The sequence below is a fragment of the Limanda limanda genome, chromosome 5, assembly GCF_963576545.1.
Source record: "Limanda limanda chromosome 5, fLimLim1.1, whole genome shotgun sequence".
Classification (NCBI taxonomy): Eukaryota; Metazoa; Chordata; class Actinopteri; order Pleuronectiformes; family Pleuronectidae; genus Limanda; species Limanda limanda.
In genome coordinates this window covers 16,836,186-16,863,847 of record NC_083640.1, presented here as the reverse complement: position 1 = coordinate 16,863,847, position 27,662 = coordinate 16,836,186, and the positions used below count along the sequence as shown (strand labels likewise).

The 27,662-nt window shown below is 41.5% G+C and overlaps 4 protein-coding genes across 4 annotated transcripts in view; 1 reads left to right on the top strand and 3 right to left on the bottom strand.

The window, feature by feature from the left end:
• The window catches only part of frmd3 (FERM domain containing 3), a 46,515-nt gene extending 41,892 nt beyond the window's left edge, over window positions 1-4,623 (bottom strand). The window contains exon 1 of the mRNA XM_061071713.1: window positions 4,519-4,623. Coding sequence (XP_060927696.1) covers window positions 4,519-4,623 — 105 coding nt within the window. The remainder of the gene's footprint in view (window positions 1-4,518) is intronic.
• Window positions 4,624-5,753: 1,130 nt separating this feature from the next.
• LOC133002002 (probable gluconokinase) lies at window positions 5,754-13,543 on the top strand. The gene is made up of 6 exons (XM_061071728.1): window positions 5,754-5,812; window positions 6,993-7,056; window positions 7,620-7,650; window positions 7,740-7,826; window positions 10,734-10,777; window positions 11,329-13,543. The coding sequence occupies exons 2-6, from the start codon at window positions 7,019-7,021 to the stop codon at window positions 11,681-11,683; spliced, it is 555 nt and encodes a 184-aa protein (XP_060927711.1). The 5' UTR covers window positions 5,754-5,812; window positions 6,993-7,018; the 3' UTR covers window positions 11,684-13,543.
• Window positions 13,544-14,857: 1,314 nt separating this feature from the next.
• Window positions 14,858-20,349, bottom strand: LOC133001994 (ubiquilin-1-like). The gene is given in 11 exon segments (XM_061071721.1): window positions 14,858-15,001; window positions 15,744-15,906; window positions 16,389-16,504; window positions 16,724-16,807; window positions 17,298-17,419; window positions 17,681-17,843; window positions 17,949-18,122; window positions 18,545-18,831; window positions 18,957-19,078; window positions 19,620-19,762; window positions 20,221-20,349. Coding segments are annotated over 11 exon segments (1,647 nt in total).
• A 530-nt stretch (window positions 20,350-20,879) lies between these two features.
• On the bottom strand, window positions 20,880-26,897 carry gkap1 (G kinase anchoring protein 1). Its single transcript, XM_061071723.1, has 12 exons — window positions 26,818-26,897; window positions 26,182-26,444; window positions 25,079-25,237; window positions 24,717-24,794; window positions 23,960-24,095; window positions 23,767-23,795; window positions 23,489-23,650; window positions 23,183-23,269; window positions 22,309-22,372; window positions 21,759-21,829; window positions 21,591-21,668; window positions 20,880-21,362 (listed from the first exon to the last, which is right to left on the bottom strand). The coding sequence occupies exons 2-12, from the start codon at window positions 26,428-26,430 to the stop codon at window positions 21,321-21,323; spliced, it is 1,155 nt and encodes a 384-aa protein (XP_060927706.1). The 5' UTR covers window positions 26,431-26,444; window positions 26,818-26,897; the 3' UTR covers window positions 20,880-21,320.
• Between the last annotated feature and the right edge of the window lie 765 nt (window positions 26,898-27,662).

The following is a 27,662-nucleotide window of genomic DNA, read 5'->3' as shown; positions in this document are numbered from 1 at the left end:
CTGCACAAGAATAGAAAGAGTGCTGTCAGCAGGATTCATTTCAAGTTTTATTTTGGTGCCTAGCAGAAATTCCATGTGTGGTTATTTAATGTCCGTAATTGTAGAACTTTGGCTCAGCGGCCACTTATAAATCTTTTAATGCAAGCTAGCCACGGCTTCCCCTCCGTCCAAACACTCACAGAAACATGTGTATAGACATATACACACTCATTTAGCAGCGCATTGCTGACAGCTGACTGATGTCGGCCTCATGAAGAAAAGTGATCTCCCTTAATTATACATGATGTGTCACAGAGAAGGAGGAGGATGAGAGAGAGAGAGAGGGAGATAGAGGGGAGGGAGAAGATATAGATGAGAAGATTCAAAAAAAGAAAGTGAGAAAAGGTGTTCAGGGGAGTAAATATGAAGCTGAAAGTGGAGCAGAGAATAAGTGGGGGTGGAGGAAAGAGCAGCAGAGCAGGGAATAGGGACGATAAGCGCTCGGAGGAGAGGAGAGAGGGAGAGAGGTAGAGGACGGATGAGAGGAGAAGGATAGTAAGGAAGGGAGGGGCTGAGAGCAGAGGTGGTCACGGTGTATTGATCTTGACACGTATGTCCTGCAGCAGGTCTGACTTAAAATTACCAATGAACATGAGAGCAGCAGGCTGGATACACTCAGCCCCCGGCCATGGACACACACGTACAAACACAAACACAAACACACACACGCCACCTGTCTCATATTCTGCTGTGAAGTTATTCTTAGAACTAAACGTTAAAGTGATTACGCTCTACTTGAGGCAGCCTGTCTCTTTCTAGGTCCTAAAATAATCTTCTCAAAAAAACCATTTTAATTTGTAGAACACACCCAGCTCTCTCTCATACACACACATGTACATTCCCACAAACTCACTTGCTCCCAACTCCACTCTATTCATATGAAACCATGTCAAATTTAATAATTAAGCTTATTGTGGAAAAAGGATGTGCTGTGTCTCTCAAAGTTAGTTAAAAGGAATGACATTTAAAACAATTTTTAAATGTTCTTTTTGAGCAAAAGCGTTGTGATAATGTTGTTTTCTATAGCTGATATTTCTGGTCAGCATATGACTGATTAATGAGCTGTATAGAAGGAAACAGCTTCAGATCGCGGTTATGTCAGGATAACACAAAATGATTGATGGATGAAGCATTATATGCTGGAGTGTTTTAATTTCGTTTTTTTTTATGATGCAACTCCCTGTGTGATTTTCAAAACGTGACAAAAACTTTCTCTCATGAAACAAACTCCCAGACAGGAACCTTTCCGAACTGCACTGCAAAGCAACTTAATTTATATTCAATGTCATTCTTAATGTCCTATTATTATCTTTATGTCATTTGTGTCTTATGAAAAGATACAACCTTATTGTTTAAAGGAGCAGAACAAATAAACTGTCCTTGTTATTTTTGCAGTTGCCGTAACGTGAGTTATTATAGAATGACCATTGCCATCATTCCTTACACAGTTCTGGATTCAAATTGCTTTCTTTATTGCTGTGAAAATATCCACAATTATCGTGTTTCTCAAAGATATTTTAAAGTCATTATTCATTCAGGATAATCCATGCGGCACCAAACATCTTGCCCCAGAGGAACCTGGCTAATGCACCCATGTTTTATGCAAAGTCGAGAAGTGACAGCTTAGAGTAAGGTTAAAGGAAATAAGGGCACTCGCAGACCCACTTAAAGCGAATTGTTCAGTCGTTGCTCGTTGGCTCCCAAATGCAATTCAAGAATGATGATGGTTTATGATGGTGTTCAGTCTTTGGCATCATCCTGACCTATTTATTCTGAACAAAGCAGCAGAACAGACACAACAGGAGACAGACACATAGCGACACTGAAGAAAGAAAAACTGAGCCGATAAAGTGGGAGGTGGAACTTCTCTGTACAGTGGGGAGAGGAGGAGTGGTGTTGTCGAGCTGCACAAGTGTAGCATGAGGAGCACAGGAAGTCATGAAATATGTAGGAGGGAGCAACTCAGCACCGGAACACAAAGCCATTAAAGAAAGCCCCTGGAAAATGCAGTCAGCTAGAAATATAAATGTCCATTTCCTTATCGCACTCAGATACACGGACTCACAACTAAGAGCCCACACACCTTCATATACACAAGCTTGCAATAGTGTGTCTCACTTAAATGTCCTCGGACGTGTACAGAGAGTTGAACACACTTTTGTGCTCTCGGAGAGGAGAGCACGCCGGTGAGCAGTGAAACACACAGAAACAGTAGCAGCCTCTCCTCTCCCTCCCCCCCCTTTACTTTCCTCGCTGTGCACTTAATGTTGTTTGGTAAATCATTGATTGGGCACATGTAGGAGATCGGCGTGACACTTAGTCCGACATGCACGAGTGTGATCGCTCTTTCGGGGTCGGACAACACGGCCGAGGCGGCTGACAACTTGTTTTGAAGGCGGCTCAGGAGGAGACGAGGTGCGGCTCCGGGCTGCGATCACTCAGCGCTGCTTCGTACCTGTGTTTAACTGGCTGTGTTGTCGACAAGCTGGTGCTTTGGAGGATTTGGTGCATTGCTGGAGATGTAAAGGAATAAAATAATGACAAGTCATACTGCATAGAACTTTAAATTTGTATGCACCGTCCTTAATTAAACATGTGAGTGTGAGTTATGGGAACAGTCTTTGGCAGATTTACAGGACTTTACTTTTACATCTCTAGCAGCAGCTGCACCACCGGGCAGGAGGGGCCCAGGATCCAGACATGATGCACACTGCAGGCCCACAGGATCTCATTTGTTTGTGCAAAGTAAAGAAACTCATGTTTCCCTTTGTTCCTTTGTTGAGGCAGCCAAAAACGGTTTCAATATCACATCTCAAATAAGTCAATAGAGCCAGGGATCCTTCCAAATGGATTTGTTTCACATCCGTTTTCATTACCTGTCTGGCTTGACTTAGGCTTTAGGGTGGGGGCTAAAGTTAACACCAGCAGCAAAGATCCAACACTTTACGTCTACAGTTAATTTTGCCAGGATAATTATCAGACAACCACAGAGCAGAGCTGCAGTTCTGGGAAATTAAATCAAGAAAATTACATCAGAAGAAAGGGGTGAGGGAGGGTGAGAAAGAAAGAGATATAACGAGAGATAATAAGAGAGAGAAAACAACTTCTCTTTCAGTAGAACTGTAACTTGTTTGATAATTTCAGCATCTGTCCTAATCGCCAAAAGCTCTGGAGTCACTTCGACAACTTCGTCGTTGTCTTCCTCGTGTACGCCACCTCCTGCTCCAGTTTCCATTGTGTGTTTGAAATATCATCAACACTCTTGTTTGCTCACTGGGGATTTTGCTGCTCTGATCGCAAATGTTCTCTCTCAGAGATTTTGCAGGAAAAGCTGCGGGAAATGTCTGATGCAACTTTTAATGACAAGTCATAAAAAGAAATACAATATACAATAAAAAAAAGTGCTGGAGCTATAGAGTTATTTTGAATGAAAGAAAAGATCGAAAAGGTATTCTAAATCTCATGTGACCCTGTTGTCCTCCCCCGCTGTATTCAGGATTTTTAAGAACAAGTATAATTGTTTTATGCCAATGAAAGAACATCATAAGTATCTACTAATGAGCACTATTTGTCAACAAATATAATTTCTATACTACAAAGACATTGAATCTCTTTTACTACAACTGTGTTTTACTAAATGCTCATTCATCATCTATTTATTCACCAGCCTTCACTCACAGTCACAAACAGGAGTTATAGTTGTTGACAAATTCATTAATGAACACTTATGTCTTACTGCTACATTATAGTCTGATATAAGGGGTAAGTAATTTCTATATTCTGCGTATTAATACTAAAAGGGGGTTTGAAGTTTGTTTGCAGTTTGCATCTTGTCTTCATGTAAAACCTTTGTGTTTTCAAGGCGTCTGCTTTTAGAGAGTCTATCCGAACAGCCCGGTCTAAGCTGCAGCCACTTACCAGCTGAGTGCCACAGTACAGGGATGGGTTTATTGGCTTCAGTGCAGGGGAACTGGAACCAGAAGACTGAAGATGATGTGGTAGAAACAACACGTATCATCCCCTCTCCCTTCAGACACACACACACACAGCTTCACATGATCAATAACCCGAGCAGAGGAGCTCTCTGTGCCTGTCACCAGCGCTGCTATCAGCCACCACACCCATGCAGCTCCAGCATCGCCTCAAACTTCATCCTGAGTCAACTTCACCTGCCTGGTCTCAGCACCGATGCAGGGGTTTCTGTTGCATATGCCCCCCGCCCCCCCACCCCTCCTCTGCACAACACGGGCTGTGCATGTCGCCAAGCATGCGACCTCTCCCGTAAATCACAGCAGCGTGGAGACTGCTGTCGTTGTGTGGAACAAAAGGCTGAATCGGTGTTTGAGGGTGCAGGAATGGTGCAGCCTTTTAACGTGGAGAATAGAATTCACCCGCATGGAAACGAATCCTCTGCGTCCACGTGATTGTTACTTGAAGTAATCACACAATGCACGATCTGCTGGGTGAGGGTCGTCTCACCTGGATGCTGCAGGAGATCTCGGAGTCGTCCAGGAGCCGGATCGTGCACAGGACCTCCTGGTCCAGGGAGCGGATGCTGGGGCTGCGGAACCGAAGCATTTTCATCCTTGTGTCGGTTCAGTTTCAGCTCCTCATGTCTGCGGGTCCACACGCACACGCTCGGACGGGGGACTCGCGCATGCATGCACGCGCACACGCATGTATGTGCCTCTCAGTGGAGGTCTTGTCACCCTCTCTCGAGGCGCCCTTGGATGTGGATGGAGAGATGGATGGGCAGATAGGAGGACGGATGGATGCAACAGAGAGAGGAGGAGCAGGAGGAGGAGGGAGATGCTCGCATCCGACTCCTGGCTGCACACTGATGGACCTACAGGAGGGAGGATGGCTTTTCCGCCCCACTCTCACCCCTCCCTACTCTCGCCTCCCTCTTCGCTCTCTATTATCCCTCTCTCACCCCCACGTATTTTTCTCTCCTTCCAAATTTCTACATAAACCTTCACCTCGCAGTTGTATGATCCCACATGTGTCACCTGATCATCCGGTGGAGAATGAAATTCACCCTATGATTTTGTTCTAATTTACACGTTGCCTTAAATAAACGAAAAAGATGAAATAAGATGGATTAAGAGAATGCTAAATTGGTGTTAAGATGCCTTGTAAAAGTGTTAATATATGAATTATGTGTTATCACATGGGTGGACGAAAACATGACTGTTTTGAGTCAACTTGTGCATTTAACATTTGACTTGTAAATGTAAATGTCTGTGGGGGGCTACCTATAGAATTTGGAAAAGTAGAAATCATCAAATCTATTCATATGGAGGGGGGCCCTATTGTATTTCGAAGGATTTCTATCTTTCTATTTGGGCTTTTTCAGGGTCTAGACATGCTCAAATTCCGACCAAAGTTTGCAGGAACAGCCCCTCAGTTAGCTTTCCCCCTCACGAAAATGATGACAGCTGTGTATCATAACCAGATGCACAAAAAAGTATCAGAGTGCATTTTGAAAAAGGCAACAGGAAGTCGACCATTAATAATTAATCATAAATGTATTTATTGACTTTAATTTTAATTTTAATTTTAATTGACACAAAATGCCTTTGCTCGGTCCCGTTTACAGCACAATAATGATTAAATGTAATTTAGTTGCAGTGTAACGATCTGATCTGAATTTGTCATCGAACCAAACGCAGCGCGGCCCCTTTAAAAGTAGCTGACGTGCGTCCTACGTCATCACGCACCTGAATAAAAACAACTCGCGGCCATGTCTGAGAGGAGTCATATGATTTTCAAGGTAAGAGACGAGTTTAGTTTGATTAAACCTGAATTAAATGAGCTGTTATTCCGTCAGTCAGTAAAACAATCAGATGTCTGTGATCGTCTCATGGGTAGTAACACGTGGTCAGTGGCGTCTGTTGTACACCAGCTCAGAGTTTTCTTTGCTCAATAAGTTCAGAGAGGGACTGATATGCCTGTGTTCAAGACCTCTCTGACTACCTACATACTGAATATCAAACATTTTTACTGTATATATTTGGAGATTTTTCAAAGTAAAGTCCAACATTTTCACTTAGGAATATATCATTTTATTGATATTTCAAAATACTGTAAAAACACTTTGCTCAATCAGTTCAGAGAGAGACTGATATGCATGTGTTCAAGACCTCTCTGACTACCTACATACTGAATATCAAACATTTGTACTGTATAGATTAAGAGAGTGTCAGTATATGCGCACAGTAGAATTTCGGTGTCGGCTGATTGGATCACAGAGACGCGAGTGTCGGCTGGCTTGACAGCAGTTGCATTTCCTCAGGTTTAGTGTCTGCAGCATTAATTGTGGAATAAATGTATTTATTCTGCAAGTGGACGCTGCCAGGATATTTTCCTTTCCAAGCCATTTTACATTTCCACTTCAGTCAGTGACATTAGTTGAACAGCTTCCGGTTGTGGACGTATTGCACTGTTTTAAGTGTTCATGAGGCAAATTCCTAAATACCACTGGGTTGAAATCCAAGTAAAAGTCCCAAAGCACAAAAACAATACTATCAAAAGTAATGATTGTTTTAAATTATTTTTTAATGTTTCACTTGGTAAAGGTGGAGCTCATTTACATTTCAATCTGCTTTATACAGGATCCTTGGGTAACTTGTGAACTTTTACTGTAGAATTTTATCTGAACTTCAACCAAACACAACTATGCAATCCTACTTTTATATGAATGCATGTATATATTTAATACAATGATGTAATATGTGACATAATTCTCACCTGGGTCCATTTTCTACAGTGACTTCCTCTGCTTTTAATCTTTTTTTAAAAGATGTATATATATCTTTTTAACAATATGTAAACATCACATGAGCACTGTTATTATTTCTGCATATACAGTATCTCTGTGATTCTGATGTTTTGATGTTGACATGTATAAAACTTGAAATGATTAAGGTATTTTTCTTGTTTCTTTAATCCAGTTCAGGACAGAATATCCACAGGCAGGATGATTTACATCATAATGGGAGTCTCAGGCTGTGGAAAGTATGAATACTAACAATCAGTATTTCTATTTGTCCATCCATATGTGTGCAATGATTTAGTTTTTGAAGCAGAACTTCATGAAACTTGTGTTTATCCTGTCGTGAAGTGGTGCCTTTTGATAATCCTTCTTGCAATTTAAATTGAATCTGTATTTCCATGGCAACAAGTTTGACTTGTCCAATTGGAGAAAGGACTGTACTTCAACCTTTTCACCAATAAGCAACCGAAAGACTCACACAAAGCGTTCTGTTTACAGGGAATATGGATATGAGGGGATTAACTTGTTGTCACTGGCACTGAATTACAGGATTCAAAACTCAACACCTGCTCACTAAATAAATAAACGCTAAATAAACACCATATACTGGAGTGACCACAAGACCCTGAGGGCAGCTCTCAGGCTGTAGAGTAAGAAGATTATTTGTTTTAAAAATGTCCTGTATCACTGAGGGAAAAAGTGCGACCTTATATAACTGTGACAGCACCAATCTGATGATGATCAGTGGGTTCACAGGTTCAATTATTCCTCTCTATCACTTATGTCTTGTCCTTTTCTTTCGCAGAAGCAACTTGGGGTCTCATCTTTCAGAAAAGGTAACTCTATGCACACTCATACGCCTCCATTCATGCCTGTGCACACACACCACTTGATACTCCTCTACGTGTGTGTTTCCTTCCATCAGCTGGTCTGGTCACTGCATGAAGGGGATGATTTCCACCCACAGGAGAACGTAGAGAAGATGGCTCAGGGTGAGCCGCTCACAGACGAGGTCAGTAAAGGTGCGTGTGTGTGTGTCAGGAGTGCCGAGCTGCTCGTCTTCAGTCACAAATTTATCATTCTGTCAAACCTGCAGAAAACTCAACAAGTTACTGGAGCAACAGATAAGCTGCTTTCAAACGTGCACTGATGTCAACAGAAGCGAAATTGAAAAACAAAGAATATTTAATATCTCAGAAGGACTGTAGAAGAGACAGTTGACAAGAGCGTTTTGTCAGTAAGGGACAACATTAATGTAGATGTCCTTTAAACAAATAAACAGTGATATCCGGCAGGTCTACCTGCTAGTGCCATCCGACCTTTGCAGCTCATCCAGAATGCAGCAGCTCGACTGGTTTTTAACCAACCCAAATTCTCTCACACTACTCCGCTCCTCCGCTCCCTTCACTGGTTACCAGTGGCTGCCCGCATCCGCTTCAAAACATTGGTGCTTGCGTACTGTGCTGTGAAAGGATCCGGTCCAGTCTACATCCAGGACATGGTCAAACTTTACAACCCAGCCCGTTCACTGCGCTCTGCTTCGGCCAATCGGCTCGTTGCTCCTTCACTGCGAGCTAAACACTCATCAAAATCACGACTGTTTGCTGTTCTGGCTCCTAAATGGTGGAATGAGCTCCCCATCGACATCCGGACATCAGAAAGTTTACACATCTTCCGCCGCAAACTAAAAACACACCTCTTCAGACTATACCTAAAAAATAAAAAAAAACACTAACAATTTTTGAAACTAACAATTTAGTAGCACTTGAATGGCACTTACCTATAGCATGTTGTAGTTTTGCTTTATTTTTGAAGAACTTGTACTTTCTTGATTCTTGTTGTTCTTGGTTTGTACCCTCGGGGTTGAATGCACTTATTGTAAGTCGCTTTTGATAAATGCGTCAGCTAAATGAAATGTAATGTAATGTAATGTAATCTAATATCCACAGTGGAATTTATACGTCATGTCCTGCCTCCTGCATGGCTCCACCCAGGCACCAACCCCTCGTCTGAATGTCCCAGAGATTTTCCTGTCGTTGTGAACTCGTCCGACTTGAAGAATCTCCGGCTGCGTTCTTCATATGTGAAAGGCAATAATGTCCACGCCCAATTTTCAGGACATTTTACAGAGCTCATGTCTGAAAACGTCTTTAATGTACGCAGCCAAGAGGGAAACTTCACAGAATCCCAGAGCTGACGATTCAATATTTTATCTTTCACTTATTTATCTTCTCACATATTTGTTTGATTATTTCAGCTGGGAGTAACCCGGGACCCGCTCTGTCTGACGCTCTGCCATATTAAAAGAAAACTTCCGCAGCCTAAGCAGAGAGGTAGAGTCAGGATCGCTGTCAGGCTGTGTCTTTCATGCCAGGATAAGATTTGGCAGGTTGATGCTGGCGCAAGTGAGCAGGACATGAGTTTGCTCAGATGTCAGGATGTAAGAGAGTGTGATTCCTCTCATTCCACTTCAGCTCTTCGTGTTAAAGGCTGTGGGAAATTAAAGGAGTCCAGCTCAGTTGTTAACGGATTACGACTAATTCCACTTCTGATAGCAGCGTAATCAAAGATGTCTTTGTGCTGCAGACTGCTCGATCTCTGTTTGATTCCCTGATTAGTTCTTTGAAAGTCTCTCTGAGTTGAGTCCAGTCAACAGGAAATATTGGAAACTAATCATAATATTAAATCCATCCAATCCATTGAGACCACGTCTTTCGGTCTGCTCACTGCTTCTATGATTGTAGTTATACTTTTTACATATAACATACTTTTCAGATATGACTCAGAACTGCAACACCTTTACATATATATTTTGTGAATAACCTTCAATCAGCTCTGCAGCACACGACCTACCTCACTGATTGTTTATTATACGCTTAAACCAGAAGTGTATGTTGTATTTTAGCACCAGCTGTGGCTCGGGAGGTAGACAGGGTCGTCCATTAAGCAGGAGGTTGTTGGCAGTTCAATGCCTGCTGCCCCTGATTGCTGTACAAATAGTGTATGAATGTTGTGTGCATGAAAAGTGCTACGTGTAGAGGTGCTGAATGAATCCGTGAATGAATGGGTGTTTTTTGAGAACGATAGTCTACCTTTTGGAGGAGATTGAAGGCTGCATTGAGAGATTAAGAACAGTTCTTTTTTTTTAATCGTTTTTCGTGGCATTTATTCATACATCTTTATTGGACAGAAGACAATAGAGGGAGGACAGGTCACGAGAAGAGAGAGAGAGAGAGAGAGAGAGATGAGTAATGACGTGCAACTGTGATCCTCATACTGGAGATGGTGGAATTCGCAGTTGGCACTTTCACCTCTAGGGGCAAAAATTGAGAATGGTTTTGACATCTGACTGTTAAAAAGCTCTTACCTGTTGCATCCTGAACCTCCCACAATAAGAGTGGTTCGATATAGTAAATGCTACAGAGATTATTTTTCTCTCCACCTTAAGAAACGTGTCCATCCATGGGCAAGATTTTAAAACCTGTACAGACAGAATATGTGGAGGCGTTGAATGAATGAAACACTATGTTTTTCTTTATTTTCCCTTTAGGTGCATTAGTGAGTTTTATTTTATTCCCGTCCTGTCTCCTTTGAAAATGACCTCTTCCGAAAGGTTCTTATATTTTGTTCAATTTTTGGACGACTGAATAAATCATACTGCTCTTGTCCTGACATGTGCCTGGTTGTATAAATGGCTCTCCAAAAATAAGGAATTTAAATAAGAAAATGTTAAGAACTGTTTCCTTGGACAACGATAAATCTATCAAGAAAATTAAACATCTTAAAAGTAAACTATTCCAATTTGCTGTTTAATGCAACTCACTCCTGTCTTATATCTTAATATCCAATATATTATTGCTACAGTTGTACGCTGTTTACAATATTAATAAATCCATTCATGTTGTTGTTGTCTCTCCAGGACAGATTTCCTTGGCTCCTGCGACTACATGAAGTCATTGAGAGGTAAGAATGTGTGTTAATACATCCAATCACAGTATTTGCTGCATATTTTAAATAAACGTTCACACACACACCCTCAGAGAGAAAACAGACGATTATTTTTCCTATCAGAAATGTAGAAGATGATGAGTTCGGAGAGAGGGAGCTGAGGAGCGAGGTGAGGATACGCAGGCGTGAAATTGTTGGAGAAGATCAAAAATATCAAAAATGGTTTTGAAAATTTAGATGAAAACCAGAGAGCGAGGGGAGGAAATTTGGGCGAGTAAAGACAGATTAAGTGAGTGCGAGTGGAGAAGAGGGGACGGAGGAGTGGAAAGTTAGCCATCGCTTTCTTAAAAAACGATGCAGCGACATCAAAGACCTGCTTAACCGTCACTCTTATACTCAGTCACACATACTCTTCCGTTTTCTTGCATCCTCGTTTTCTTCCCACCTCCTTGAGCTGTTTGTGACAGTTCACGTTACGTCTAGTTTCCCCAGTGCTGCTTTTAACATTCTCCTTCTAATCCCTACAGTTCAGTGTTGATACGTGTGTATGTGTGTTTTCACTGCAGAGAAAGATGCTCAGGCTCAGATGCTTTTGTGACGTGCTCCGCCCTGAAGCGTCTCTACAGGCAGATCCTGCTGCACGGCTCCAGAGCCCTGGACCAAGACATCCTGCCTCCCGGCCCTCCCGATGTCTTTTTCCTCTTCCTTCATGGGGACTACGGTCTCATTCACCAGAGGATGGTGGCCCGCAGGGGACATTACATGAAAACCGACCTGCTGCGCTCCCAGTTTGATGCTTTAGAGCCTCAGCTGGATGAAGAGAATGTGATGTCTCTGGACATCAGCCGGAGCATCACTGATCTAGGCACGGAGGTCGAGCAGCACATTATCGGCCTCAAGTCGTCAACAGTGGTGCTGTAGTCACCACTGACAGGCAGACAGAGAGGCCATCATCATCGTCGTCATCGGCTCGGTCAGTTCGTCTGCCACTTTGGTCCAGGAACATTTGATCAGCTATTGGATGGAACTCCATGAAACTCTTTACAAACGTTCATGGTGCCAACAGGATGAAGCGTATTGACAATAGTAATTCTCTGATGATTCCACTAGTGCCACCAACAGGTTATGTTTATCATTTTCTCAGTGAAATATCCCAACGTCTATTCTCTGGATCTGCACAAAATGTAGTGCAGGCAGTCATGGTTCCCAGATGATTGAATGTAATCAAATTTTTTACTTGAATAATTATGACATTTTAAGTACAGTCATAGATTTATTGACTAATCACTTCACTTGATTTATTGACTTTCGTATGACCTTGTTTGGTTTTGATGACAAGTAACTGGTGGACAGGAAAATCCGGAGCCTGCAGAAACTCATTTTGTTTTAGCACTTCACCTAACACTGATCTTTGGGTTTAATTGTTTACCTTCAACATCACAGGTTTCTTACCCAATTGTAAAAACTTGTGGACGTGTTTGCAGCTTTGCTGAAGTTTGGATTGGTTTAGTACCAAGCAACAGTTTTTATATCATTTTATAGTCTGTCAAAGCAACTTTCATGCTTTGACATCGAATGCCAACCAGTCTAACAGTACAATCTTCAGGCAGAATAGAACAGGGTGGAATGATTAAAGGGGGTGAGATTGAACAGCTTCCTGCTACACATCACTGTGAGGCCGGTTTGACTCTTCTCACAACATCATGTAGTTTCCATACGAACGGTCACATCAGGTCAGAGCTTATTGATCCCCGTTTTAAAAGTGACCATTAGCACAATGTCCTCTTACTCTCTCACTCAGACTCACAATCAAACACTCACACACGTCCCTCCACTCAGCACTGCAGAGCTGTTTTTGTTGGTGTGACTCATCTTCAAACCTCCACTCGAATATTTTAGGAGCTTCTAATCCAGAAAACCCCCCTTGGCTGCTCTCGTATCTCACACATCCAGACGAACCGCGGCACATACACACACACCACTGGAGATTAAAACCCCCTCAACAGACGCACACAGGTTGTCAAGTGGATCAAAGACACACATATCTGATGTTGTAGTGTGCGACTTGTGTGTCAGTTACTCCACAAGGTCTTTGAGAGCGAGGACACAAAGGCTGGAATAAAATAAACCAAGAGCAGTCCTCAAACTACCACACACATCTTTTTATTATTATTATAATAATTATCACCACTGAATGACTTAATACTTGTGAGGTTAGTTTTAATGAGTTAACCACATCAAAGTTATTTAAGTAATGATAAACTGCACCCTTCACACAGCCATAGATCAGATTTGTTTCAGATTACAACTATTATGTTTTATAGCTTCATAATTCCAACCATACAAATCAAAACAACTACTATTACTGAAGTCCAGTGCCCCCTGGTGCTTATAGTAATAATGTTCAAACTTCAATAGAAAGTCCTGGTAAAAACACATTTGATTTGAGGGGTTTTCGTTGAAGGGCCGATAATAATTTATAATAAACTAGTCATAATTTATCAGTGTTTTATAAATAACTGGGCTTTCATCAATCAAGATGGCAGACGTGTTGGTTTTCGACTAAATTGTCTAGTAAGACTGTCGGGTGATGCTGTTGATCTTTACACCAACTCTGGATACAACATATGTTTTTAAATTAGGATTTCTTCCTTGTCTCTGTTTTATATGAATAGAAGTGAATCATCAGCTGGCTGTTAGATTAATAGTCAAGTTATAGCAACATGGGGAGCTGTGAGATTTGTTTTTGACAGATTAATAAACAATATAAAACTCATCAAACTGCATATTTACATGGTGAGAAAAAATGATTGTGTTGACAGATTCTTAAAGAGAAGTTCAAAAAGACAACGAAATAATGGCACGTAACAACACTTTTTACTGATTGTGTATCAGATCCACAGACGAGGGGGAGTATTCTGCTCAGTTGTTTAATTAATGAAAAAGAACCCAAAATAAACTCAGTCCATATGACACACTACTGTAATAAGATGGATTTCAGTTAAGTTTAGGAAAAGAACATTAAAACCCCAGACATTGACACTGGTCACTGTCTAGAAAGTTGTTAGGCAAAGAGGATTTTTAAGAAATAACTCACCTAAGCGAAGGGAAAAAAAATTATATCCATTTTTCTTGCGTTGCTTTCTCCTGAGAGTGTTGAGAGGATTAGTTGAGCAAATCTGAGTTTCTGTGTCTGTGCTGCCTCACGATAAACATTGACATTCCAGCACAGAGTCAAGCTTTCCATTTTGAACACATCTTTCAAGCTTTTGCCTTTGGAGACAAACTTGATGAATCATCTGCTGCAGGGGGCCACTGTACAGCCTGTGGTGAACTAGATAGACAAGAAGAGGGGCAGCAACAACAGACGATGCACCTGGTTCCGTCTGTTGACTGAGACTGTGAGAGTGAATCCTCCGTCAGCATCCAGGACATCGGACGTCCTCTGGGTGTTAAAAGTTTTCATTAGACTCTGTCCAGGTGGAAAGATGAAAAGAGGCTGGAACGTCACACTGTGTCTGCACAGAGATTAATATTACATGAACTACCTCTGAATATTAATGCAACTGCTACAAGACTCAAGTATGTGATGATTTAAGTAGCTGTGCTGATCTGCACCAGTGCACGTCACTGACAGGATTAAAGTGATTGTATCCTTGTTTCACTTATATAAATCTACAGTATTGAGTCTAGAAGGAAAAAAATTGTAAGTCTTATAACAACTAAATAAAGCCATTTTTTATTTGTATTATGTATTCATATATATAGCCCAAAATCACAAAATTGTCACATGGGTTTTTTCAATCTGGTCAATAAACTGCACCCCTCATCCTAGACTTAATAGTAGAACAGTGTGACTTTTATACCAGGACTGAATATACAGCAGTTTACTACAGCAGAGAGGTTAGTATGGAAAGTTAACGAATTAATAAAATTATGGAATTACAGGAATATAAATATGGCCTTTTAAATGTTACCTGTAGGTTTATCATTATGTTTGAGTACTTATGTGCAAATGTCAGAACATGTGTATACCCTGAATCCACAGTGGGGTCCACACAGATCAATGTGCGTGCATGGTTGTTTGAGTGCGTGTCAGAGGCCGAGCAGATGTTGTATGGCCGTGCTGAGGTCTCCTCCTGTGCTGATGAGGGCCTGAAGGTTTGCCTGCTTGTCTCTGAATCCCATCGAGCTCAGGTGCTCCAGCTCCTCTTGGAGCTCAGCCTCCTCACCATGGACCTGTCAGGATGAGACAGGAGAGTTGTTACACTTGTGATCATTACAATAACATGACCACAGAGAAAAAATTGCAAAGATATTTTGTGCCTCTGGGAGTGAGAACATACTTTCAAATTTGAACACTTCACCTGTGTCTCTTCTTATCTGCTTTTCTGGAGATGATGCAGTCTATTTAGTTAAACTGAATCTTCATAAGGAATGGGTCTTTAGTATATTTAGTGTATTTTATTTGACCACTTTCAACAAGTTCTTGTAGAAACCATAGATAACTACTGTATACTAACTTCTGTTCTGGCTATCTAACCCACGGATGGAAAGAGGGAAATGTAGCTTTGCTGACCTCTATGGGTTGAAATCATAGGTTGAAATGTGTAAATCTCATGAACACCTTGAACATAGCAAACATCACAACTGGATGTTGCCAGATGTGCTAAAAGCATGCTGTCACCACTAGCTGTGGGTACAAGGGGGACAAATAAACTAGATGCAGATACATCTTTAAGTGTGGTACTCTTTTTGTAGATGCATGTTAAAATTTGTACTTCACTAAACCACTGTAAACCAATATGACGGAAATGTTATATCACAAACAGCCCATTCCTATTGTGATGATAATAATAAGAAAGCACTGTGTATTAAAGACGAGTTTCCAGTGGGCTTTTGCCATGCAAATGCTATTTACTGGTGATCAGTTCAAATCAATTACAGGAGCAGACAACAAGGTTATAGAGAAATGAGATACCCCATTATTAGCCAGTGCCTGCAGCATCTGTTGCACGAACTGCTGCTGCTGCTCTGTCACCGTGGCAACCTGAGGACAATTTCCTGAGTGGCTGTTCAGGAAAGAGTTGGATTCGAGCTCAGGGGCAACATCAGCACTGGCTCCAGTGTTTCCGAGTCCAACCCTGCAGGAAGATATGCAGCGTCACACAAGTTTTTTATATAAAAATGTTTACCCAGAAAATAAACCACCAGAAAAAAAAGATCTCTTTAGTTTGAGGTGAACCGTCTGCTATGTACATACAGTTCTGTTCTGTGAATAAAGACAGACGATGCATCTCCGTCCTGCAACTATCCAGAAATGAAGCTAAAATATCCTGGGTATGATATTGAAGTCCAGATGACACACATTCTTGACCAATCTGAAGTTAGACTCAACTGTCAATCATGATGTTTCACCCTGTTTTAATAGCGTCAAATAACTAAAATTACTTGGAAAATAAACACGTGTACAAACATCAGTGTGATGAGAAAGACCTCAAATGACAGACACCATTTTTGACAAAACTCTTTAGTTTGGCCCGTGTCCTCTCCTTTAACATGGAGGAGGCAGAGTTTATGATGGCATGTGATCCATCTTTATATACAGTCTATTGTTTTAACTCACACAGGTATGAGGGCGGGAGCCTCTGCAGCCAGAGTTTGTAGTCCCTGCTGGATCTGTAGCAGAGCCTCCATGGCTCTGGGGTTCAACATGGCCGACAGCAGCTCCGGACTCTGCATCTGCACAAAACGTGCAACTATGAGCCATGGAAACTGTACAGTGAACTCTCTACAGCAAATCACAAGTCTGACAACTGTTTCTGAACAAGTGATTATTCGTTTTTTACAAGGGCCTTTAAAACAGATGTGTTGTTAGTCAACGATCAAAGCCTCAAAGACGCCGTATTCATATCATCATATGTGTCCGAGATGGCAGAGGAGTAGAGAGAATAAACAAACCTGTTGCAGGAAGAGAGGCAGCTGCTGTCTCATCTGCTGCTGCAGTTTAGGATTCCCTGAGAACAAAGGGTGGCTCAGCAGCATCTGAAAGAGAAAATATCAGGATATGTTAACAAGAAGGGAAGGTGGAGGGATTGCAGCCCAGTTTCAAATCTCTGCATGGATTGTTCAGCAAGTCAGATGCTACTTAATAGCAAAACCTTAAAAACTTGCATGGCACTCACCATGAAAATCATATTTAAATAAATTAAGTTGACTAGATCTGGATTTCTTATTTGACCTGCACCAAATGACGCACATTCCTAAAAAATGCTTTCAAGGTCCATGACTTATTCCCTGGGAAATCATCAAAAGTGTTGGAAAACACTCTAAAGAAAATCCACACCCCAATTTAATGCTTCCTTCCACCAATTTTGGCAGCAATTCATCCAGTAGTTTCTGGAGACAGAGGTAAAAACCTAACCTCCTTGGCGGACGTAATACGATATATATTAATTATATTGAAAAATACATTTACAATATGATAATACATTATGCCCGATCAATTATAAACTGTCTTACATGTCAGACTCACCTGTGCAGCCAGATCCTGGTTTTGGCCGAGGCAGTTTAGAAGGCTGCTGACATACGGCCCAGAGAGAAGACTCTCCATCAGACCAGGACTGGCCGTGATCTCCTCCAGCAGCGACTGCATGCCTGAGGCCGTGGATTTAATACAAAAGAATAAAAGCAGAAAGAAATGTATGTAAATTATGATAGTTTAGCTGACTGAAAACGATGATCCGTGTATAACACCTTTATAAAAAAAAATATTGAGGACCAAAAAAGATTAAACGGAGATATCTATTGAAATAATACAGGTATGTTGTTATTGTAGAAAATATACAGACATGAAAACAGGAAGGAACTACTGATTCTCTTTGTGTAGCTGAAGCATGTGGCCGTGTGTTGTCCTGCCTGCAGTGACAGTGCTCTGAGGGTTTGGGTCAGCTGTGGGTGTGGCAGTCAGTTCTCTGAGAGGATCTGTGGAGTGACTGGAGAACGGCGGACTCTGGTTTCTTTCTCCTTTGGGGGCCTGTTGTTTCCCAGAGGAAATATTCACCACTTGGGGTTCTCCTGTCTGGAAAGAGAGAGAGAGAGAGAGAACATGTACAGAAAACTCAACTGCACGTTAAATACATGAAAAAAAGATAATTCAAGAAAAGCATTATGTTAAGAGTTTTACCTGTGATAGATTGAGATCATGTTCCTGTGTTTTTGCTTCAGTCTTCTGGAAGTCATCAGAGTCCCCATTGATGGGTTCAGGGTTGTCTCGCTCTGGTTTCAACTCGTCTGTTGTGCTGTCTTCATTACACATCACTTCCTCTATCTTGTCAGGGTTTCGGACGAGCTCCAGCACCTGGAATTGGAAGGAGGAGCAAGAAGATATTGGACTCATGAATCTGAGAAATCGTTTAAGACGGTTTAATTACAGTATGGTCAAGTATCAGTGAAATTAAAATGGCCTTTTTCCTTTTTAACCAGAAGGTAATTTGTAAATGGCCAAAAATAACCCTCCAATGTATGTATGGCTTTTCATGTAACATCTATTGCAAATCCTGAACCCGATGTCCATTTTTATGTTTTTTTGTAAAAATTTAAATTACTTAATGGAAACTTGCATTTGTGTCTCTCCATCCTGCACCATTTTATTGTAAAAAATCGTCAGCTATCAAAGTGATAGTAGTAGTAGAAGTAGCAGCTTGGCAAAGGGATGCATTCTTTCATGCACACTGTATAAAGCCAACCCTGACACTCGACAAATAAGTAGTTAATTCCCACCTCTGTGATGATGTCAGTGTTGTTGAGCATGTCTCCAACCTCTGGATTTGTCTCTAGGAGCTTCTGGATTTGAGGATTGGACAGAATGAGCTGTCTGGTTATCTGAGGGCTGGAAGTAGAGAGTATGCTCTGCACCAAAGGGCTGCCCAGGACACGACGCATCATCTCTGGGTCATCCAACAGCTGCTTCTCCATCTGGTGCTGGAGTGCAGGGAAGAAGCCAGACTCGCCTGTTGCCAGGCCAAGATTGTCCACTGTGGGACCAAGGTCAAATCAAAAGAGTAGGACTATGTAAATACCATAGTACACTGGAGTATGATCTTAGTAACTCACAGCAGCAGTGTGAGCCAAGATAGAGAAGAGCGATGAAGACTGAGAGTTGAGGGGAGTTTGTGTGGTCTGCGGTTCTTACCCAGGCAGAAGGGAGAGGTGGGAGATGGCGTCAGGTCGTCATGATCAGGGTCGAGAACGTCTGTGAGCTCTTGGTGGATCGTCTCCGAGGACAGGTCAGCGGCAGCAGAGGAACACTGAGGCCTGAGAAGAAATAACTGAGCCTGAATCTTCCACTTCTAATCTGCACATATCAGCATCTACAATTATCTGTTAGTCCCTGTTTCAGCTCTTCACACAGACACACACAAAATACAACAGCTAAATATAGCAAAAACAAAGGTGGCCTTCTAAGAATAGTATATGTGTGTGTGTGTGTGTGTGTGTGTGTGTGTGTGTGTGTGTGTGTGTGTGTGTGTGTGTGTGTGTGTGTGTGTGTGTGTGTGTGTGTGTGTGTGTGTGTTCTTGTACAGCTATCTTTGTGAGGACCGGTTAGAGTCTACAACCTACGGAGTGACGACATTTTTGGAAAGTGAGGACATTTTGGCCGGTCCTCACTTTGTGACCCCCACGTTTAATGGACTGTTTGGGAGTTAAAACTTGGTTTAAGGGTTAGACTTAGGTTTAGGGTGTGTGTGTGTGTGTGTGTGTGCGTGTGTGTGTGTGCGTGTGTGTGTGTGTGTGTGTGTGTGTGTGTGTGTGTGTGTGTGTGTGTGTGTGTGTGTGTGTGTGTGTGTGTGTGTACCTTCGGATCATGCAGAGGCTGACAGAATCACCCTTCCCTTTAAGGTGACTCAGGATCTGAGACTCTGTGAGGACTCGGCCTGAGTGGATCAGCAGGAGCTGCTCTGCTGAGGCCCCCGCACGATCTGAGAGATCCTGCTTCAGCTGTACACACACACAATACACACAACACACACTTACACACGCCAGCCAACAATAGGATAGCATAGCCGACTGAGAGTGTTTAAATCAGACTGCAATCTATTGTACATTTTAGAAGAGAGGAGAGTGGATATACTTCCACCAAGGCCCAAAAGTCCCCTTAAACCACATTCACTAGAGCCTGTTTTTCATTTGGATATGCACCAAATTACATACAAAGATGAGTCCCCTAATCATGACAGATTTATTCCATCAAGATCCGTCAATTATCCTCAAAGAAAATATAAAAGGCCGGACAACGTTTAAGAGGTAAATCATTTTTTGATCTGCCCCCATAGGTTCAGATCCAGTCCAATATTGAACATCATAAAAAATAGCTGCGTAATCCTGACGAACACACAAACACAAAAGCAACCATCTTTACGCACAAGTGTTTACGCAGCGCTGGTTCTGTGACCCACCTGTCTGACGGTGCAGTCCCGTGGTACCGTGAAGTCTCTGCTCTCACTGACACTTTGAACCGCAACGTGGATCATGTCGGTGCTGCACTGACATCCACCCGATGCTCCCAGCTCATCCCTCACAGACATCTCTCAGTGCGGGCTGACGATGGAGATGAACGGATCTGCAGCGCACAGTCCCAGGGCCGTGGAGGAGGAGGAAGAGGAGGAGCGCGTCTGTCCCGTGACTCTGCAGAAAGTTGTGTGGAGGTTTGCCAGCTAATGTGCAGGGAGGTGTTTATAAACCTAAATATTATGGTGACGTGTAACACTTACATGTAGCTATCTTACTATGTATCCAGATCATATTTAAAGAAATAGTAGCCCACAAATTAATCTGCAATTAATAAAACAATGTATTTCACCTAAAAGCAACTCCCTACAAATGAGTCCATATTTGAAACTTGAAAAAGTCAATATTCTGTTTATTTTACTTAACGATAATTCGGTATTTATCAGTTGGATCATAAATTCTAGCGTTTGTTGTTATTGCTAGTTCCAGTGTAAGCTATTTGTGAATTTTTTTTATTTTTAATACAATTTGGTTTAGCGCTGCTGCATTTTTGGCACACTTTTCTAAAATCTTGACATTGAAAACAAAATATGAATAAAAAACAAGATTTTTTTCACCGAAAAAGTATTTTATTTACTCAGCAGTGAGAAAACAAACACAAATAAAAACATAAACTTACCATCTGTCATGTTGGCATTGAAACCCAAACAAAGGTCAGGCACACAGCTTTCAACAACACTCGATATGTAATGGCAGTCTCACACCTGCAGAGGGCAGCACTGTAGTTGCAAGGCCACCATTTCAACACAACCTATAAAAACTTAAGTCACTTTTAAAAGCTTCTTTAATTCTTGTTCAGCTGTTTAATACATCCTGGAGTGTGTGTGTTTGTAAATAAGGGGGCATGCATTATATGCTGACACAGAGTTCAAGCTAAAAAGAAAAAACAACAAAAATTATTACAGAACTCTTATTATGATCAGCAATGTTTTTCTTCATTTGTTCATCTGTTTGATTTTATTATTCAGGTCTTTTTCTTTTGGAGCCTTCATAGATCCATTTCGGGTCCTTTTCTCCCCTTTTTGTTCCCCTTCCAGCCACAGGGGAAGAGAGAGAATAGCATTACTTAAAGTATGAGAAAGTATTTTACACAAGTGTGTGCTTTTACTATTGAGCACCCACGTTGTTTAAAATGTGAATGAACTGCAACCACCAAAAATAAAGCCTCGATTCTCCCTGGTTTTGGTTACATTTAATTTCCACACACGACTGAAGAAACCAAGAAAATTTGACAGTAAATGATTTTCTGTGGTCTCACCTGATGTTTCGGTTGTTCTGACTGCAGACCTTTGATTTTAGATCTTTCTTGCTCGAGGGCACCGTGCAGTAATGATACCTAAGAATAACAATTGTTAAAATTCACATAAATGTGCAAATATCTGACTTGGACATATTCCTCTCTTCATTTTATCTCACGATAACACACCTGTGATGACAGTTCTTCTTTTATGTTTAGTAGCTCCTCTACCTGTAGAAGGATTTCTGCTTTATCTTTCACTGAGGGAGAGATATTAGAATGATCATTAAAAGAAAAGTCAGTAAGACCACATTGATTATTCATTGAGAAAGAAGAGAAGTGGAAAGACAGAGAAGGAAGGAAGGAAGGAAGGAAGGAAGGAAGGAAGGAAGGAAGGAAGGAAGGAAGGAAGGAAGGAAGGAAGGAAGGAAGGAAGGAAGGAAGGAAGGAAGGAAGGAAGGAAGGAAGGAAGGAAGGAAGGAAGGAAGGAAGGAAGGAAGGAAGGAAGGAAGGAAGGAAGGAAGGAAGGAAGGAAGGAAGGAAGGAAGGAAGGAAGGAAGGAAGGAAGGAAGGAAGGAAGGAAGGAAGGAAGGAAGGAAGGAAGGAAGGAAGGAAGGAAGGAAGGAAGGAAGGAAGGAAGGAAGGAAGGAAGGAAGGAAGGAAGGAAGGAAGGAAGGAAGGAAGGAAGGAAGGAAGGAAGGAAGGAAGAAGGAATGCTATCTAGTGACATTCAACTCACTCTCTCCCTGCTGGAGCATTTTAAGCAGCTGGGAATTTCTTGCCTTCACTTCTTTGTATTTCACCTGCAGAGTCGAGAAGGAGAAAATACACATCTTTGTTGCATTTAAAGAGTTTTTTGCCACATCAGAGAAGCAGGTTTATAATACAGATGTGCTTTAAAAAGTCATTTTTATCACTACTGGTCTCCAGCCATGTGGGAGCATCCCACGTGGTTGCGCTTGGGGGTGGGCTTTTCTTGCTGCTTTAGAAAAGAAAAGTAACCAAAAAGAGACTTTGCTTGCCCACACTGCTCCCTTTCTTATTGTCTTTGTAGCTCGCTCAGCCACCGCTGTTATCTGTCTCCAGGTATTTTACCCTATCTTTGTTCAAGACTGTGGTGTTCCAGTTTCGGAGCAGCACTTATTGATTTCAGTCAGATTTTGTTACGCTCTCACTCAAGGGTCGTGTTTGCACTTAAATATACCCTGTTTTTGCTTAGATTTCCTGCACTCCATCTTTAACTCTTCTCCTCATGGACACGCTGCTTCTGTTTGCGTAATACACCTGATCTTGGAATTTCTTTCTTCTGCCACTCCATATTGACCAGAACCAAACTTTGAATCATGACAAAACCTGAATAATGCACCTTTGAAACACATATTGTATGTACTGTGATGTAACTTTCAATTAAATTTAGCTGGTCTGTATTTATATTTCTTTTAAAAAGTATGAGGAATGGTAAAACATGAAACAAGGAGCATGTTAGTTTTAGAGCTGCAGGCTAGAGTCTCATACTCAACTAAACAAAACAGCATCAATTTACCAAACACTATGAGTTAAGTTCTAATTTGCCAAATAAATTACAGAATGAGTAACTGCTCATGACTGCTGACCTCCCACTGTGAGATTGTCTTTTTTAGTTTATCGATTTCCTGGTCTTTCTTCTCCAGGTCGTACTTCAGCTGCTCTGCCCGGGGGTCCTGACAGGAATGACAGGGAGAAAAATAACAAATCGAAAAAAGTTTATAAAATTTTTATTTTTTTTTACTAACAACAGCCGAGTAAGGAAAACCCAACAATACTTGAATGATGTTGCATTTACTCAAACACTGCAAAATGTGCACACAGATATACTTTAGTCCGCTGTGTTGACATCAAAAACAAATAAACACAGGAGTATTTGTTGTCTGTCCACTCACCGGTTCGTGTTCTGTGGATGTGTTGACTTCTTGTCCCTGACTGCTAGTGTATTGCTCGCGTCTTTTTTCCTGTTGAATAATCCGACTGACGTCATCTTCGAGTTTATTAAAAAATCTCTCATCCTGCCCGTTGCCTAGAGCCAGGTTAGCTGCTTTGGCGTCCTGGATGGGAATATGGTCAGTGTTTCAAGTTGAGTGTATTCAATCCGGAATAAAACCTTGTAAATATTCTTTATAGGTAGTTGCTGTATAGTTATACAGTGCATATTTTTGCTCACCTCTTTGTCTGGTTTCTTACTTGGATGTTCTGCAAAGAGACAAAATACAATATTACTATTATCTAACACACGTAATACAGTTTCTTCAGTCCTACAGAGAAAACAGTCATAGATTGTGTTCTTGGGGCCTGTTGAGCTACAAACTGCAGCACACAAGCTCCTAGTTTGAGAGTGATGAATAGGTTTCTCTCACCTGCAGTGCCTTCAGCCTGGAAGTCCTGCAGAGAAACTGTCTTTTTCTCTTTTGCCTGCTGATTCTTCTTTTTGTCCTTCTTCCCTCCGCTCTCTTTTCCTCCCCGTGACTTTGGCGAGGACGTGTTTGTGTTGTCCTGCAGAATGAAAGCACATCAATGGACTTAAGCTAAGTACAAGTTTTTTTAGATTATAGTTAGTTTTGTAAATTCTGCTGTAAATTACTTTTTGTCTTGCACCTTCGTACATTTTGCCCTGATGTGCACACATTTAGTTCTTCTCATAGAGAAAGTTAGTTCCCTGACTGTTTCTCGAATAGCTATGAACTTACTGATAAGGTAGATAGTTCATCGTCTGTCTCATGGATAGCTTTGACCTCACTGATAAGGTGGACAGCCATAACAAACAGACAGCCTCTTTGTGTCTCTCTCAGTGGGACAGAGGTCATTTGGATCTACAGAGTAAGTCTGTGCCATGTGAGGACATTTTGGGTTTAAATAGACCCTGCAGAGGACAGCCTCCAGTTCAAGGAGGCATTACACAGTGTGAACTTGTATTGCTCAACTTTTCTCTCCTGAATGTTTGAGCATTGATTAAGTGCTTCGGAGTTTCCCGATCATTCTTCCAGCAGCGTACTCGATTTTTCCCATTACGATTGGTCCTCAGAAGCAGGATCTCCACGAAGCAGGACTTAGTAAGTGGATATTTAAAGTTTCTCTTTGCTTTTATATACTAGTGTGTGTATGCAACCAAGGTACCTGTTTGTGTTGTTCGTATTCCAGTTTACTGAGAATCAATGCCTTTTCCAAGTCTGCCTCATAAAGTTCAGTGGTTATCTGGGAGAGTGAAGGAAAACACCCGAATAAGAACACACGATTGAGGAAGATCTGCCCGCAATGCAGTTGCATCCAGGAAAGATCAAAAACAAGTTTTCAGTAAAGAACAAGAAAAGGGCTTAGAGTTTAGTTAATGGATCTAAAATCAATAAATTGGTTTGAAGACTATCGTGCTCCTTGCTCATACTACTGCTGACGTCCAAAAATAATGTTGCCTCTCAGTGGTTCTTTGGTTATCCTGACTAACTAACACATTTATTATGAAGGTAGTAGTTCTGTCTTACCTGCTCATCCCTCTGCTTCCACTGCTGCCATCCACCTGAGGGTACAGTGTGGTCGCCGGATTCAGTGGTGAGAAGCTCGCTGGCTATTCCTGACAGTGTCATACATGGAGGCGGGGCAGAAGACTTCTGAGGAATCTTCTTGAACGCCAGATTACGTAACTGAAAGATAGAAGGATAAGACTTAATTCAAACACTGACCTAATATGACATTATTGCTCTTTTATGAACTACAACTCTGTTCAGTTGATTTCTTTTGAAGCTGTCTGCATGTGTGTGTATAAACAGCAGCAGAGTTAGACCCTTCACCGGGAGTTGCAATATCAACGTCAGCATCTAGACCGCCACAATAAAATAGATGAAGAAATTAGTTCATGTTTTTGTCAATGCTGATCGGAGCTACTGCAGAGTAATTTGACCCAAGAGTGAATTACGATTTTATCCATTCTCATCGCAGACAAAAGCCAGATTTTAGTGGGGGTACTCGATGAGTAGAAAGGGGGCTGCAGTGGATTTTCAGTTTGGCAGCAATTTACACAAAATGTCAGTGCTTATTATTCAATATCTTGTTTTATCAATATATCAGTGGCTGTTTGGTCAATAAAATGTGAAACACACTTAAGTGAGTGACCTGTTTTCAGACCAACTGTCTGAAACTCTTATTTCAATAACAATGTAACAATGAGGATAAGCAGATCGTCACATGCTGAAACTGGTTAATATTTGGTCCCATTCAATTATCTGACTGATGCAAATGCAAACAGTCGCTTCAGTTAAAATCAGAGTATCATGGGTGTTTTGGTTGGGTTTTTGCTAATTGAAGGCTTTTGTAAGAGAACATTTCATGTCTTGTTGAGGAGTAATACACCTGAATAAAAAAGCTGCCTGCGTTCATGTTATGAAATAATGCCAGCACCTGTACTAAACAGCTGAGGACGAAAACAAATGCTGATTTCACACTCTGCAGTTTCATTTCAAGTGAAGTGAAACAACAGGAACAGAATCCAGCTCCATGGCTGTCACACACTGACGTCATGTGATAGTGCAGTGACACAGCACAGACACACTAATGGAGCTGAGGTTCATCAGATGCTTTCGTCCCTCACCTCGTTCGCTTCACTCTGCTGCTGCTCCTTCCTCTTCTTCTTCTTGTCTTTCTTCTTGTCGTTGGCCTGAGCCGCTTTCCCCCCGGATGCTCCTGCCTTCCCTGGCCGGGGCTTCCCGGAGGAATCCCGTCCGCCTTTGGTGCCGGTCTTCCCCGGCTCGGATGTGTCGGAGTCCGAATCCGAGTCAATCTGGAGCAGGGCGAAGCGGGAGGCCGTGGTGTGGACGGTGATCATGGCAGACGATGTCATAGCTGAAGTGGAAACTGGTGATAGAAGAAAAGAAATCAGTGAAGATGAGTTGTAAAACATCAAGTTAGCTTCCCGGTGCCGTCTCCTAACGATGTGTCGGCAGCAGCTTCATTTAGATCAGCGGATAGTGTGGAAGACAAACGAGGCTTGAAGTGGATAAACGAATCAAGTTCTGTGAAGTGGACTGATGCTAACAGTTCGGTGTCAGGCGCAGCTAGCATCGTGAGTTAACCTAGCTAACTATCAAAGGGGCTTAGCCGCTTGTGTTAGCTTCTGAACAAGTACAAAAGTAGACATGGCTTCCGGTCAAAAACACGAACGTGGGTTCCCGTTCATGTTCCGTGTCTGATACACGCACTGGGTTCTTGTTAAAACGCAGTTACTCACGTTAAAGTTGCTGAAGAGTACTTTCACCTGTTCGTGGCGGAACTGGCTTTAAACCGATGCTTTGCTTTCAGCGACGGTCTGACTACCGCGGCCCGGAGGAGCCAAAAAGGATAAAAAAAGAAGAAGGGCTGGGATTCTGATTGGTGGGACCAGATTTGACTGACAGAAGGTCGCCCAACCAGAGTGCGTGTAGAACCTACCGTTGTTCTACTGGAGAAAAGCTTCTAACCCCACTTTTAGCGTGTATTTGTTCACATTTTTTGGAAAATAAAGCACGACGAATTATTTGTCGGTGTTGTATGTTTGCTTTGAACTATAACATGTAAATAAAATGTATGCTTAAAATACATTTACATTGAAGAAAACTTAAAAATGTTATCATTCTCAGGCAAGATCTGCAATGTATTATGTATTATTTCTAAATATTATATATGCATATTAATTGGCATCTGAGCTCAAGATGTCCCTGGAAAGAATAACTCACGATGAATCTAAAAATAAAATGTTGATAATAAATAACTTCATGTTGTTTGTTTGGGCATTTCCCTGCACCGGCCCTTTCTCTCCATTTGAAAGCATAGAGGATCTACTTTACTTGAATATGTAAATTCTTCCATTCTACTCTAATAGTACAAAAACAAGCTTTAGTTGTAACAACCTGTACAAACTAATTTACACTCATGAACTTAATGAAACAGTAGCCCCACAAAACCATTCACCACAACTGTTTTTTAAGATTGATTTAGTATAATATACTTCAGGGTATATATGTGTAAACTGTAATGTAAAATGTACCATGGTAAAAAATACATAGAAGGTGACTCTCTACCCTATATGAAATTATT

What these genes read in the sequence shown, in the direction of transcription:
- LOC133002002 (XM_061071728.1), top strand. Translation starts at nt 7,019, where the DNA reads ATGATTTACATCATAATGGGAGTCTCAGGCTGTGGAAA. An exon ending in GGTCTCATCTTTCAGAAAAG is followed by an intron (nt 7,651 to 7,739) that starts GTAACTCTATGC and finishes TCCTTCCATCAG; the next exon opens with CTGGTCTGGTCACTGCATGA. An exon ending in GTGAGCCGCTCACAGACGAG is followed by an intron (nt 7,827 to 10,733) that starts GTCAGTAAAGGT and finishes TTGTCTCTCCAG; the next exon opens with GACAGATTTCCTTGGCTCCT.
- gkap1 (XM_061071723.1), bottom strand. Translation starts at nt 26,430, where the DNA reads ATGACATCGTCTGCCATGATCACCGTCCACACCACGGCCTCCCGCTTC. An exon ending in AGACAATCTCACAGTGGGAG is followed by an intron (nt 22,373 to 23,182) that starts GTCAGCAGTCAT and finishes TCGACTCTGCAG; the next exon opens with GTGAAATACAAAGAAGTGAA. An exon ending in AATGCTCCAGCAGGGAGAGA is followed by an intron (nt 21,830 to 22,308) that starts GTGAGTTGAATG and finishes TCTCTCCCTCAG; the next exon opens with TGAAAGATAAAGCAGAAATC.